General features: G+C 36.9%; 1 protein-coding gene across 1 annotated transcript in view; it reads left to right on the plus strand.

Moving 5' to 3' along the window:
- The window catches only part of KIRREL3 (kirre like nephrin family adhesion molecule 3), a 1,250,147-nt gene that overhangs the window by 976,223 nt on the left and 258,222 nt on the right, over positions 1-15,702 (plus strand). The window contains exon 9 of the mRNA XM_053691559.1: positions 9,313-9,440. Within this exon, the coding sequence (XP_053547534.1) occupies positions 9,313-9,440 (128 nt within the window). The remainder of the gene's footprint in view (positions 1-9,312; positions 9,441-15,702) is intronic.

Genomic DNA, 15,702 nt, shown 5'->3' on the forward strand with positions numbered 1-15,702 from the left:
GGTTGAATGTCAGGTGTCTGATGCAGGGAACAATACACACTGCCAGTTTGTATACAGACAGGGGTATTGTCTAGAACTAGACGCAGCTCTTCCCCTGATGCAGGGAACAATACACACTGCCAGTTTGCATACAGACAGGGGTATTGTCTGGTACAGACGCAGCTCTTCCCCTGATGCAGGGAACAATACACACTGCCAGTTTGCATACAGACAGGGGTATTGTCTAGCACAGACGCAGCTCTTCCCCTGATGCAGGGAACAATACACACTGCCAGTTTGCATACAGACAGGGGTATTGTCTGGTACAGACGCAGCTCTTCCCCTGATGCAGGGAACAATACACACTGCCAGTTTGCATACAGACAGGGTTATGGTCTAGAACTAGACGCAGCTCTTCCCCTGATGCAGAGAACAATACACACTGCCAGTTTGCATACAGACAGGGGTATTGTCTGGTACAGACGCAGCTCTTCCCCTGATGTAGGGAACAATACACACTGCCAGTTTGCATACAGACAGGGGTATTGTCTGGATCCGGTGTTAAAAAGCATCAGAAGGATCTGCTACACAAATCTGAACCTAATCATGATACGGAAGTTCTTCATGCACTTGCTTGGGAAGGGACACTAAAGCCAAAATAAAGTTTTATGAATCAGATGGAGCAGCATTTTTAGGACACTTCCATTTTGCAGTCTTTTTATATTCACACTTTATGGGGGACAAGATCCTACTGCGCATGTGCACAAGCTCACAGGTTATACGTATACTAGTCTGTAATTGGCTGATGTCTGTCACATGATACAGGGGGCCGGGAAATGGGAGAATAAATAAATCAGAAACAAATCTACTACTTATTTGAAATTCAGAGTAAGTGTTATTGCTTTCTCTTTTTTATGTACTTGTTAATTGTTTAATTCTACTGCATTGAGTGCTCCTTTAAGAAACAAGACAGAAGTTCTAATTTGTTTTATGGCCCTAAATATTATCAGAACACCCAGCAAACACAATTACGTATATGTAGCATGACACTGAGCAATTTCACATCATTTTATAAAGAATAAAATGCTTTTCTAACAAACCAGAATAAATGACAAATGACAACATTTCTACACAAAGATAGAAGCTATTGTGTGGCTTTCACATTTTCTATTAGAGCACAATACAAGTACATACTCATGAATTAAAGTCACAGTTATTTGTGGCATTTATTTTAGAATAGACATAACAATATGCCTATGGCTTAGCCCTTATGCATGTATATTGTAGAAAAATATGCAAACTATGCATACATTCATGAGTTTATAATACAGCTGAAGAAATAGAAGTAACTTTAAAGGGGGAATGTAGTCAGGAAAGCAGCTGATAATAGTTCATTGTATTCAAAGCAGCAACAGGAACACCCTATCAAATGGGCTGCCCCCCCCCACACACACACACACACTGGGAGCTGCAAAAGCATTTTTTTCAAATGACAAAATAAACGTAAAGGAACTGTTTATAAACATTGAAATAGTTTAAACTTGTAAAATGAATTGCTAAAATGTTACTGTATAATGTCCTAGAGTATAACAATGGAATACCTCATTGATACAAACAAATTAGGCACTAGAGTTTATGTAACAGTCAACTTGTTAAAAAAAAAAAAAGCAGACAGCTCTTGTGCAACTATATCAATAAGTCTGCTATCTTCAAGACAAACAAATGACGTGAACCCACATTGTTATGAGTCAAGGACTTAAGTCACCTGATCTTTATGTATCAACTTGCAATAGGTCGGGCTTAAGAACCTAATTATAACAAGCCTCAGGTGTGAAGATCATTAACAAATGCAGATGTCAATCATTATTACAGTAATTTAGAATTGGAAAGCTAATTAACTAAACAGAATAAAATGCAAATTCACACTCCCCTGCATTTTGTATTGTAGATACATTCTGTCAATTAAATACATGTATTAAATTAAAATGCAATAATAGTTTATTAGACACAAGATTAATATTAACTTTATTTTTATATTAAGTTATAAATTAAATAAAAGTGATCTGAAAATATTTAAAATCAAATTAGAGTTTAATATTCAGCTTATTTGTATTTAATTCTAAACAATATTACTATATTTTAATAAACTATAATTTTATTTCATGTTAAAGGGGCATAAAATTGCGAAACAAAATCTAATAAATTACTGCATTTTATTATTACATAGTTACTATGGGGTGTATCACAAATTATTTTGTACAGAAAACTATTAAAGTCTATGAGGAGTTTTGTAGCAAAATAAATTGATAATTATTCTAATCAATCCCTATGTGTTTAACACGTTTACGGGGTTAAAGAGCAGCATTCTCTACCAGGAGCTAGCTGAACACATTTGGTGAGCCAATGAAAATAGGCATATATGTGTATCCACCAATCACCATCTAGCTCCCAGTAAGTCTGCACTGCTCCAGAGCCTTAGTATGCTTTTCAACAAAGAATACCAAAGGAACTAAGTATATATAATAATGGAAGTAAATGTTATTTTCTTTTTGAACTACAAAAGTCATTTTGACTTTACCTTGAATACATATATGTAATTGTCAGAATATATCTCCAATAAAAACGTGTTGTTTTTATTTTACTTGTGTGCTGGCTATTGAGTCCGTTACAATTATATTTCATAGGACTTTGTTAAACAAAGCAAACAATTTGCTGCCAGTTTAACAAAACAAATGCTTTACAGGCAACCAGAATAAAGGTTCAGTAAATTCAGCTCATTTTAAAAGAACAGTCTACTCAAAATTAAGCGTTTATGATTCAGATAGAGCATGCAATTTTAAGCAACTTTCTAATTTACTCCTAGTATCAATTTTTCTTTATTCTATTGGTATCTTTATTTGAAAAAGCATAGGCGCCAGCCCATTTTTGGTTCAGCACCTGAGTAGCACTTTCTGATTGGTGTCTAAATGTAGCCACTAATCAGCAAGCGCTACTCAGGTGCTGAACCAAAAATAGACCGGCTCCTAAGTTTAGATTCAAATAAAGGAACCAAGAGTATGAAGAAAAATTGTTAATAGGAGTAAATTAGAAAGTTGCTTAAACTTGCTGCTATATCTGAATCATGAAAGTTTAATTTTGACTAAACTATTCCTTTAAACTTTTTTTTTTAAATGATTTTTTATTGAAATTTAGCATACGTACAATATGGGCACGATCAAATATACGGTGCAGGTTTCGGCGCAAGCGTGGAAACCTGCGCCGCCCTTAATTTCACCTCGCACATCAGGGTATTACATATATGGCGCCGGTATTTCCTAAGTGGCGTAAGTCGGATAAACTAGCGATGTCCAGAAATGAGCGTAAATTCAAATTTCTGAAGTCGCCAGTGACTTACGGCACTTTAGAAACTGCCGGCGCCTAAGAAAAGTAAAGATAATTTTAAATCTCCCGTAACAGTCTAACACGCCTCCCAAAATTAAGCCCGACACGTATACCCCTATATCCGCAATCCCCCCTCTCACTACTAATAATAAATGTATTAACCCCTAGAACGACAACCCCCCACAACGCAATATACTTTATTTAAACTATTAATCCCTATATCCGCCATCAAACCCACACCACAAGTAATAACTAAATTATTAACCCCTAAACCGCCATAGCCCACAACACAATTAACCTATTCAAATATTAACCCCTAAACCGCCATAGCCCACATAGCCTATTAAATGTATTAACCCCTAATCTGCCGCCAACGTCGCCGCCACTATAATAAAGTTATTAACCCCTAAACCTAAGTCTTACCCTAACACCCCCCTAACTTAAATATTATTTAAATACATCTAAATAAATTAACTATTATTAACTCAATTTTTCCTATTTAAAACTAAATACTTACCTATAAAATAAACCCTAAGATAGCTACAATATAATTAATAATTACATTGTAGCAATTTTAGGATTTATTTTTATTTTACAGGCAAGTTTGTATTTATTTTAACTAGGTACAATAGTTATTAAATAGTTATTAACTATTTAATAGCTACCTAGTTAAAATAAATACAAATTGACCTTAAAATAAATCCTAACCTAAGGGTTTATTTTATTGGTAAGTATTTAGTTTAACATAGGAATAATTGAGTTAATAATAGTACATTTATTTAGATTTATTTAAATAACATTTAAGTTAGGGGGGTGTTAGAGTTAGGGTTAGACTTAGGTTTAGGGGTTAATAACTTTATTATAGTGGTGACGACGTTGGCGGCGGAAGATTAGGGGTTAATACATTTAATAGGCTATGTGGGCTATGGCAGTTTAGGGGTTAATACTTGAATCGGTTTATTGCGTTGTGGGTTAATGGCGGATTAAGGGTTAATAGTTTTAAGAGGTAGTTTGCGATGTTGGGGTTGGCGGATTTAGGGGTTAATTATTTAGTTATTACTTGCGGTGTGGGTTTGATTGTGGATATAGGGGTTAATAGACTTTATTACTTATTGCGGTTGGGGATTGCGGTTGACAGGTAGATAGACATTGCGCATGCGTTAGGTGTTAGTTGATTTTTTGCAGGCATTTTCGGGAGTGACGGTGCTCCCATACTAAGCGCAAATCTTGCTACGGCTGCCTTTTATGGTGAGGTAGCTTATGGGAGTAAAAATTGCGGGCGACAGGTGAAATATATGTGCCGCATTTATATGCGGCGCTGTATATAGGATACCAAACCCGCGCAAAAAACGGCATCACCGGCTTTTGTGGACGACACTGCATATGTAATGGAGGCCTATAGATATATCCACAGTACATATAATATTCTCCATTAGGTTACAGTTTAAACACACAGATGTCCAGAGAAGTTCCACCACAAAACACATACAGGGAGTGCAGAATTATTAGGCAAATGAGTATTTTGACCACATCATCCTCTTTATGCATGTTGTCTTACTCCAAGCTGTATAGGCTCGAAAGCCTACTACCAATTAAGCATATTAGGTGATGTGCATCTCTGTAATGAGAAGGGGTGTGGTCTAATGACATCAACACCCTATATCAGGTGTGCATAATTATTAGGCAACTTCCTTTCCTTTGGCAAAATGGGTCAAAAGAAGGACTTGACAGGCTCAGAAAAGTCAAAAATAGTGAGATATCTTGCAGAGGGATGCAGCACTCTTAAAATTGCAAAGCTTCTGAAGCGTGATCATCGAACAATCAAGCGTTTCATTCAAAATAGTCAACAGGGTCGCAAGAAGCGTGTGGAAAAACCAAGGCGCAAAATAACTGCCCATGAACTGAGAAAAGTCAAGCGTGCAGCTGCCAAGATGCCACTTGCCACCAGTTTGGCCATATTTCAGAGCTGCAACATCACTGGAGTGCCCAAAAGCACAAGGTGTGCAATACTCAGAGACATGGCCAAGGTAAGAAAGGCTGAAAGACGACCACCACTGAACAAGACACACAAGCTGAAACGTCAAGACTGGGCCAAGAAATATCTCAAGACTGATTTTTCTAAGGTTTTATGGACTGATGAAATGAGAGTGAGTCTTGATGGGCCAGATGGATGGGCCCGTGGCTGGATTGGTAAAGGGCAGAGAGCTCCAGTCCGACTCAGACGCCAGCAAGGTGGAGGTGGAGTACTGGTTTGGGCTGGTATCATCAAAGATGAGCTTGTGGGGCCTTTTCGGGTTGAGGATGGAGTCAAGCTCAACTCCCAGTCCTACTGCCAGTTTCTGGAAGACACCTTCATCAAGCAGTGGTACAGGAAGAAGTCTGCATCCTTCAAGAAAAACATGATTTTCATGCAGGACAATGCTCCATCACACGCGTCCAAGTACTTCACAGCGTGGCTGGCAAGAAAGGGTATAAAAGAAGAAAATCTAATGACATGGCCTCCTTGTTCACCTGATCTGAACCCCATTGAGAACCTGTGGTCCATCATCAAATGTGAGATTTACAAGGAGGGAAAACAGTACACCTCTCAGAACAGTGTCTGGGAGGCTGTGGTTGCTGCTGCACGCAATGTTGATGGTGAACAGATCAAAACACTGACAGAATCCATGGATGGCAGGCTTTTGAGTGTCCTTGCAAAGAAAGGTGGCTATATTGGTCACTGATTTGTTTTTGTTTTGTTTTTGAATGTCAGAAATGTATATTTGTGAATGTTGAGATGTTATATTGGTTTCACTGGTAAAAATAAATAATTGAAATGGGTATATATTTGTTTTTTGTTAAGTTGCCTAATAATTATGCACAGTAATAGTCACCTGCACACACAGATATCCCCCTAAAATAGCTATAACTAAAAACAAACTAAAAACTACTTCCAAAACTATTCAGCTTTGATATTAATGAGTTTTTTGGGTTCATTGAGAACATGGTTGTTGTTCAATAATAAAATTAATCCTCAAAAATACAACTTGCCTAATAATTCTGCCCTCCCTGTATGGATGAGAGTTATAACGGGTAAACAAAAACATTGTAAATTCTTCTCACTCTCGGTATCAGTGGGAACATTCAGGACTTCATTATACATATGGCCCATGCTGGAGTTATAGCTTCAATTTGTAAAGGTTGTACTGTGAAATAATATGGGGAAAAAATTATGATAAGATCTACTAACTGAGAGCTGTTACCCCCCCATGACATCCAACAATCTAAGGAATAACTAATCTTCATTTCTCTTGAGCATGGGGGAAGAATGAGGGAAGCATAGGGGAGGAAGGATAAATTAGAAAGAAAAAAAAAGAGGGGGGGGGGGAGGGTATACTATTATTAGATTGGATGTATTCCCAGCATATTATCCCATCTCGCTGGATTCTGCCTCAGAGAATAAGGGCAGCCATTGGGCTATTCCTTTAAACTTGACCAGTAGCTATCATTTTTTTTATCTCTCTAGATTTGTGCAAAGCTTGCTGACCGTCTAGATTGGCTATGAATGTTCTTAATTGACCTCACCTGACTTTTTTTACAACAGGGACACACTTGGCAGGTTGAAGCTTTGTGAATATAATGAATGCATGAGACATAAAACACAGGAAAAAAAACAATTTCATGATTTAGATAGAGCACGCCATTTTAAACAACTTTCCAATTGATTTCTATTTTCTAATTTGCTTTGATCACTTGGTATCCTTTGTTTAAAAGCATAGTTATGTATTCTCAGGAGCAGCAATGTACTACTGGGAGCTAGCTGCACTTATATGATCCTTATCATTGGCTCACACAATGTGATCAGATAGCACCTGGTAGTGCATTGCTGCTTTTTCAACAAAGAATACAAAGAGCATGAAGCAAATTTTAAATTGGAAAGTTGTTTAAAATTGTATGCTCTATCTAAATAATTAAAGAAAAAAATGTTGGTTTTATGTTAAAAAAATGTATGAGTTAAATAATGTTTGGCATTTTATCTAATATTGATATAATATAATGACTTTTGAATATGAATTACTATAAGATTCATGTAATAAAACAGATTTTAAGAAATAAATAATATATTCAGATGAAAAAATTAACTACATTTAAAATGAAAAATCAATGTAAAAAACAACAACAACCATACAAGTAAAAAATTAAAACCCATAATAGGTTAAAAAAATCCACTCCACTCCTCTGAATTTAAGAGATCTTGTAAAGATTGTTACAACAACCAACTATTAGAGATTTAATACTTTTTTGAAAAAAGGTAAAAATTGATATTTCATGTTAGGTGAATTTAATCATTACAAAAGGAAGAATTATAATTATTGTTATAATATCCAGTAGTATACCAATGAAATCAGTTGTATTTATTTTCATTGGAGTAGACTTATGTAGAGGTTCCTTTTTTGGTTGCTTCAAGTACAAATGTTTCATGATTTCTGGAAACTGAGATTTTAACTCATTGGCTGCCACAACAGACTGCAAAAGTGTTCAGCATTATTAGCAGGCCAAAAAAAAGAGGCCAATATTATTTGTTCATATTTGCCAAAGTATTAAACTAACCCAAACCCACAAACAATCCTTTTGATTAAACCTAAAAAGATTAATTGTGAAAAAGGCTTCAGATCCGCTCATAGAACAAAATGAAATAGTTATTCATTTCACAAGATGTTCAAATCAAAGTAGCAATTACTAAAATAATAAATAGCTGAAATCACTGTAGCCTTTTTTTATTCACTGTTTAGTTTGTATTGTTTTTCTCAACTTGCAGATATAAGTGGTTGATTTAATCAAAGAGAGAATAATATGAACAATACAAAGATATCACTGATTCTCAGTATTTTTTTTTTTATCAATCAGTGGCATCACCAGAGAGGAGCTTTGGGGGGGTACTGACCCCCTCACATAAAAACTTGTCCCTCGTGTCCCCCCAACTGTGATTGTCACTTGGTTCTCCACCACCTTTCTGAACATCTCCGCCCAGTTCCACCCTCCTATCATGAACCCACCCACAAAACATCTATTGGGTCTTTGAGAAGTGCCACCCTTAAAGGGACACTGAACCCAAATTTTTTCTTTCATGATTCAAATAGAGCATGCAATTTTAAGCAACTTTCTAATTTATTACTATTATCTATTTTTCTTCGTTCTCTTGCTATCTTTATTTGAAAAAGAAGGCATCTAAGCTTTTTTCTTTTATTTTTGGTTCAGTACTCTGGACAGCGCTTTTTTATTGGCGGGTCAATTTATCCAGAAATCAGCAAGGACAACTCAGGTTGTTCACCAAAAATGGGCCGCATCTAAACTTACATTCTTGCATTTCAAATAAAGATACCAAGAGAATGAATAAAATTTGATAATAGGAGTAAATTAGAAAGTTGCTTAAAATTTCAAGCTCTATCTGAATCACAAAAGAAAAAAATTGGGTTCAGTGTACCTTTAAGTAATAAGCATGTATTATGCTTATAAATATATATATATATATATATATATATATATATATATATATATATATATATTATATGTGCGTCTAGACCACATTTTTTCTAAAAGGATGTATATGTATGTATGTATATCTCTATTTATTTGTCTATATATATATATATATATATATATATATATATATATATAAATTACCGTCCAGAGTATATATATATATATATATATATATATATATATATATAGAGTATATATATATATATATATATATATATATATATATATATAGAGAGAGAGAGAGAGAGAGAGAGAGAGAGAGAAACATTTTTAATTTTGAATATATATTCTTTAGTACATCTCAGATATAGAGAAAGTTATATTATTTTTCTTTACTTCTTATACTATAATTGTATTAGTTTTAATTTCCAATTCCCACATTTAAAGATTTATATTTAGTAGTTTTGCTTTGTCTTAACTTTTTTCCAGTTGGACCCCGCATGGCAACAGAACCTGAATCTATTTTGGTGGACCTTGGATCAGAGGCAATGTTCCATTGTGCCTGGACCGGCAACCCATCTCTTACCATTGTGTGGATGAAGCGTGGCTCTGGAGTGGTATGTCCTGAAACCAATAGTCACTATAGAATTCTATCTGTATTGTCAACACAAGAGCTAAATGGAAGTTTATAGATGACAGAAAATAAATTTGAAGCATTAATGTTATATTTTATTATAATTTTTTGAAAAAATATGTAAATTTTGGTATTTGAATGTGATTAGTCCCACAGTAAAAGAATGTGATTAGTCCCACAGTAAAATAATGTGATTAGTCCCACAGTAAAAAAAGTGATTAGTCCCACAGAAAAATAGTTTTTCTATGAAAAATATACTGTGCAATGTACTTTATGGAGGGGAAAAAAATGTAGTTGTACAGTCTTTGGTTGAAGTCTACTGGGGAAATAGTGAGTCTCCAATGAGGAGTTTTGCATTTACATATGTAGGTACGACCTAGATGACATGGGGTGTACTCTGGATTTTGTAAGTGGGGCTTCCTGTCAGTGGGCAGGGTTTTGCATGTCTGAGTGGGATTTGGATGGTCTTAAGTTTATTTGAGAGAAACTAGAACATATATATGAAATAAATGACAGACAGTGGGATAAAGCTCCTGATTAAGGATTTGCCTGCAATTTGAGGGGGAAGATTGAAGCTCTCCTAATCATCCAACATTTTTGCAGGTTTTTCATGATGTTGAAGTACTGTCCCATTGTCACTCATTAACATTCTTAACTTGACCTGGAGGCTACCCAATCATTGCCCCCACAATTTGTCACTAAATCACACCTCCTAATTGCTCCAAGCCATGCCCATAAAGCACAAAGTCATGCATTAAATGTGCCATGATTCCACCCATGGGGCACCAAATGTCTCTAAATTACCTTGATTGTACCCATAGAGTGCCAAGCCATGCAGCAATACTGCGATTATTGTGCCTATGGTGCACAAAGCCATGCGTCCAAACTTGCCCAGCTCCATTCATGGGGCACACAGCCATGCTTCCAAACTTGCCCAGCTCCATTCATGGGGCACACAGCCATGCTTCCAAACTTGCCCAGCTCCATTCATGGGGCACACAGCCATGCTTCCAAACTTGCCCAGCTCCATTCATGGGGCACACAGCCATGCTTCCAAACTTGCCCAGCTCCATTCATGGGGCACACAGCCATGCTTCCCAACTTGCCCAGCTCCATTCATGGGGCACACAGCCATGCTTCCCAACTTGCCCAGCTCCATTCATGGGGCACACAGCCATGCTTCCAAACTTGCCCAGCTCCATTCATGGTGCACACAACCATGCTTCCAAACTTGCCCAGCTCCATTCATGGTGCACAAAGCCATGCTTGCAAACTTGCCCATCTCCATTCATGGGGCACACAGCCATGCTTCCAAACTTGCCCAGCTCCATTCATGGTGCACAAAGCCATGCTTCCAAACTTGCCCAGCTCCATTCATGGTGCACACAGCCATGCTTCCAAACTTGCCCAGCTCCATTCATGGTGCACACAGCCATGCTTCCAAACTTGCCCAGCTCCATTCATGATGCACAAAGCCATGCTTCCAAACTTGCCCAGCTCCATTCATGGTGCACACAGCCATGCTTCCAAACTTGCCCAGCTCCATTCATGGGGCAAACAGCCATGCTTCCAAACTTGCCCAGCTCCATTCATGGTGCACACAGCCATGCTTCCAAACTTGCCCAGCTCCAGGGCCGCCACTAGAAATGTTGGGGCCCCTGACTCAACCATTGATCAGGGCCCCCCCCCTCCTTTGACATGTGCAATTTTTGACCAATTGACTAAAACGTATATGCACTTTATTCTTAATTGTCTATTTAAACTTGGAAATGTTGTAAAGGTAGTAACATGCACACACACACACACAGACACACTGATACACTGAAACACACAAACACACTCACACATAAGGATTCACATATAGACACTCTAGCAGATACGCAAAGAAACACACTCAGACACAGAAACCCAAACAGAAACTTAGCATTGTTTACATTGACCTGACAAGTAATGAGGTAAACTACAGTTTTGTAAAAAAAAGGAGATTTAGAAAACAAAATATGGAGTTCTGATTATCTTTTTGTAAAGGAAGGTGACAACTAAATTTTGACAACAGCATGCAGTGGCTGAAAGGAAGGGCCCTGAACTGCCTAAACAATAATTTAAAGGTTAAATGATGGAGTGGTTACTTCCGGAAAGGTCTTGTTAGTCTCAAAGTCTGTAGAAAGATGTGAATAATTAGTAGTAAGGTCAAAATGTCCTAAAAAGGAACAGACAATGGACACACACACACAAACTCAAACTTGCACATACACCCAAGGAAACACCGACAGAGACAGCCTCAGAAAACACACAAAGACATATACACACATACACACACAGAGACACCCACAGAAAACACACAAAGACATACACACACACACACACAGAGACAACCACATGAAAAACACAGAAAGACATACATACACACACCCTCACTAAGACATCCACAGAAAACACACAAAGACATACACACACCCTCACAGAGACACCCACAGAAAACACAGACATACATACATACACACACACACCCTCACAGAAACACCCATAGAAAAAGCTCAAAGACATATGCACACACCCTCACAGACATCCACAGAAAATGCACAAAGACATACACACCCACCCTCACAGAGAGACCCACAGATAAAAAATACATACACATAGAGACACAAACCAAAGCACAAAGACATAAACACATACACCCACATAAACTCACAGGAGGAAACATTTATGCACCTTGCATCCCCTAAATCAACAGTGTGTGACATGCATGATAAAAAAAAATGCAGAAATTAAGAGATCACTTTTTAAATAATCATATTTGTAAATGTGCAAACAAAAATAATTCTGTGAATTCAAAATTGTACATTAATGAGCTGGGTAGAAGGCTAGATGAAGAAAAGTACCTTTAAAAGGTTGACATATGTTTGTTTGTTTTTTCCCATTTTCCCCAACCAAGAGCACCACTTCAAATATAGTGTACAAATTTTCCCATCTGTCAGCTGTACTTATGGATTTTGAAAATGCTGTACTCTACATGGTCTTGGTGGGACCATAAGCTGTGGTACTCATACCATTAGATCTGGTTAAATGCAGGATTTAGGCTTGTTGGTATGTATTTCAAAACTAAGCTGTAGTGTAAACTGAACAGTTTTAAGTTAACCTGTCTCATTTCAAACACTTAGCAATCTTAGTCTGAGAGTATAAAATTTTATGCAGATGTAAAAATCTTAGATAAAATGCCTCCTTGCATCTGGAAAGTCCTTGCATAAAGGGGCAGTAAACTGGAATGTAATATATATATATATATATATATATATAGATAGATATATATAATGCATATCTGCCAAAAGGGCATCTACCATTTGTGTATTGAGGAGGAAACATTTCTGCATGGTTTTAAATATAGAATTTCTACAGCATTGTCAAATAATCATAAATACACTGCTGCTAAAAAAAAATGTGTTTTTATGGACCCCTAGCCCCACCATACAACTACTACCACACTGAAGTTACAATCCAAAATTGCACAAAGAAATAAAAAACATTTGCGAAGTAAGTCCTACCTCCTCTTCAAATGAAAGTGATCTGCCATCTGACTCAGGCACACACTGTACAAAGTGCCAAGTCTGTCTCACACTGAGCATAGTGGTTTAGTGCACACTAAGAAATCCTCTCAAATGCTAATACTTTACTCCTTGTAATAACATTTCCCATGCTCAATTAGCACTCTCCTGTAGTACCCACTGGCTCATTGGGCCCCTGACAGGAGTCACCCCTGTCACCCCCTGATGGCGGCCCTGCCCAGCTCCATTCATGGGGCACAAAGCCATGCTTCCAAACTTGCCCAGCTCCATTCATGGGGCACACAGCCATGCTTCCAAACTTGCCCAGCTCCATTCATGGGGAACACAGCCATGCTTCCAAACTTGCCCAGCTCCATTCATGGGGCACACAGCCATGCTTGATAACTTGCCCAGCTCCATTCATGGGGCACACAGCCATGCTTCCAAACTTGCCCAGCTCCATTCATGGGGCACACAGCCATGCTTCCAAACTTGCCCAGCTCCATTCATGGGGCACACAGCCATGCTTCCAAACTTGCCCAGCTCCATTCATGGGGCACACAGCCATGCTTCCAGCTCTAATTCCATCCAGGGGCCAGCTTTACTTCACCTACTGATCTCCTGATCCTGGGTTCCTAAAACTAAATGTAGGGAGTTATGCCACTAGCAGCTCTGAGCAAAGGACTAAAGAGGGCATTTAAGAATCTTGTTAAAGGATGACTGCTTCCTTGAAGAATTATTTGGAGTCCTGGATTGCCAAGAAAGCTTCTGAAATCTTAACAGATTTTAATGACTAAATTAGTTAGGAATAAGAGATGAAAGTTCTGCAAAGGTAAATTAAAGCTTTATGCTTATCTTTCTCATTTTAAAACAATTGGAACTACTCTATTCTTTCCTACATTATAATATCCCTATCAAAGAACCAGCACAGATGTTGAGGCATGATCTAGTGGGAATGCTGTAAGTGTGATGTATGGACAACCTAAATTATTATTAATTTCATTCATCATCAACCTTTCCTGTTATACAGAGGGGTACTGCTATCTACTGTACATGCCTCACTTCATACCACTAAGGATTCAGAACATGTATTATATGCTGGGCAGCCATCTTTGTTTTGCCAGTAAAATGCCTGCAATGATGCTCACTGGCAGTATTCCCATGTCAAATATGGCCACCAGGTATAAAACTCTTGTGTTTAGCGCGTGAGCAAAAAAAAATTATTTTCAACTTGTAATACGCAAGTTATCCAAACACGCAATAAACTTACTTCTAGCGGAGTTAGTGCAAGAGCATGAGCAATAATTACAGTTCCACTTATAATCTTGCCCTGAGTAAAATAGCAATTTTGATTTTAAGAATTTTCCACATGGAAATCCATAGATAAACCCACATATTTAAACTTTCTTTTTTATTTTAAATGTATTTTTTTTCTTCAAAAACAATGTTGTAAGAAAGTTTTAATTAATTGTATTTTATTCACTTTTTACTCTATATTTTCAATTTATTTTTTTATTTTTATAAATATGAAACAATAATTTTCCAGTTAATATTTTTAGCATAACGCAACATGCTAGTAAAATTTGAGTAAAACACAAAAAAAAGGATCATTTGCCAGCAACTAGTATATTAAAAATATCCTAATATTGAAAATTGCTATTTGGGGAAAGGGATTGCATGTGATAAGGAACATAATGAATAATATTATTAATAACCTCAGATTACATTGTTAATAAGGAATTATCATTGTGTTAAACATTTAGCTATACCTCCTTTGAGGACAAAACTACTTCCTATGTAACAGTAATATTAAAGTCATCACTTCTTTTCAGCAAATATATAGTATTCTAATTAGGGAACGTGCCTGAAGCTTATGAGATAACGAAGTTCATTTATAACAGACCTTTACATTCCAAAACAATAGAAAACCAAGTTTGAATTAGTGAAATCACTTGAATGAGTAAATGAAAGCACCAAATATAGTTAAAAACTTGAAAAACAAATTAAAAACTATAAAAAACATAAATGAATCATCAAATGATATTCGAGTACAAGTTTTAGAAATAAAAAATGTGGTTTGAGCAATATTTATAACTATTTATTAAACAGAATAAAAAAATAAAGACTGTAAAGGGATATGTAAGTCAAAATGGAGAGTTCAGATGCATTTTTTCAAGAGGCGTTTAAATTTGTTTCAATTAGCAAATTTACTTTATTCTCTTGGTGTCCTTTGATAAAAAAACATACCTAGCTAGGCCCAGGATAATCAATGCACTATGGGGAGCCAGCTGCTGATTGGTGGCTACACACATATGCCTTTTGTCATTGGCCAGATAGCTGTAATGCAATGCTCCTTCCACAAATGGTACCAGGAGAAAGAAGCAAAGTTGATAACAGAAATAGAAGAAATTGGAAAACTGTATAAAATTGTATTCTCTGGGCAGAACTTCCAGGTGGCGGCCATAATAGGTTGCAAGACTGTCTACTGCTTAAAACCGTCACACAAATCTATACAAAATCTTCTCATCAGCACATCATTGAATATCATATTTTAGCTAGTGGTTCACAGAAGAGAAAGCCCATATGAATGATACCATTAGTTTTGGTTTTGGAGTTGGAGTTGGATTCAGCCTACCGGAGTACATTTGAGGTTGCAGCCTACTATTTAACCCCCGGCAAGGCACCTGTGTGTCTCTGTCA

This window comes from Bombina bombina, chromosome 8 (assembly GCF_027579735.1).
Source record: "Bombina bombina isolate aBomBom1 chromosome 8, aBomBom1.pri, whole genome shotgun sequence".
Lineage (NCBI taxonomy): Eukaryota > Metazoa > Chordata > Amphibia > Anura > Bombinatoridae > Bombina > Bombina bombina.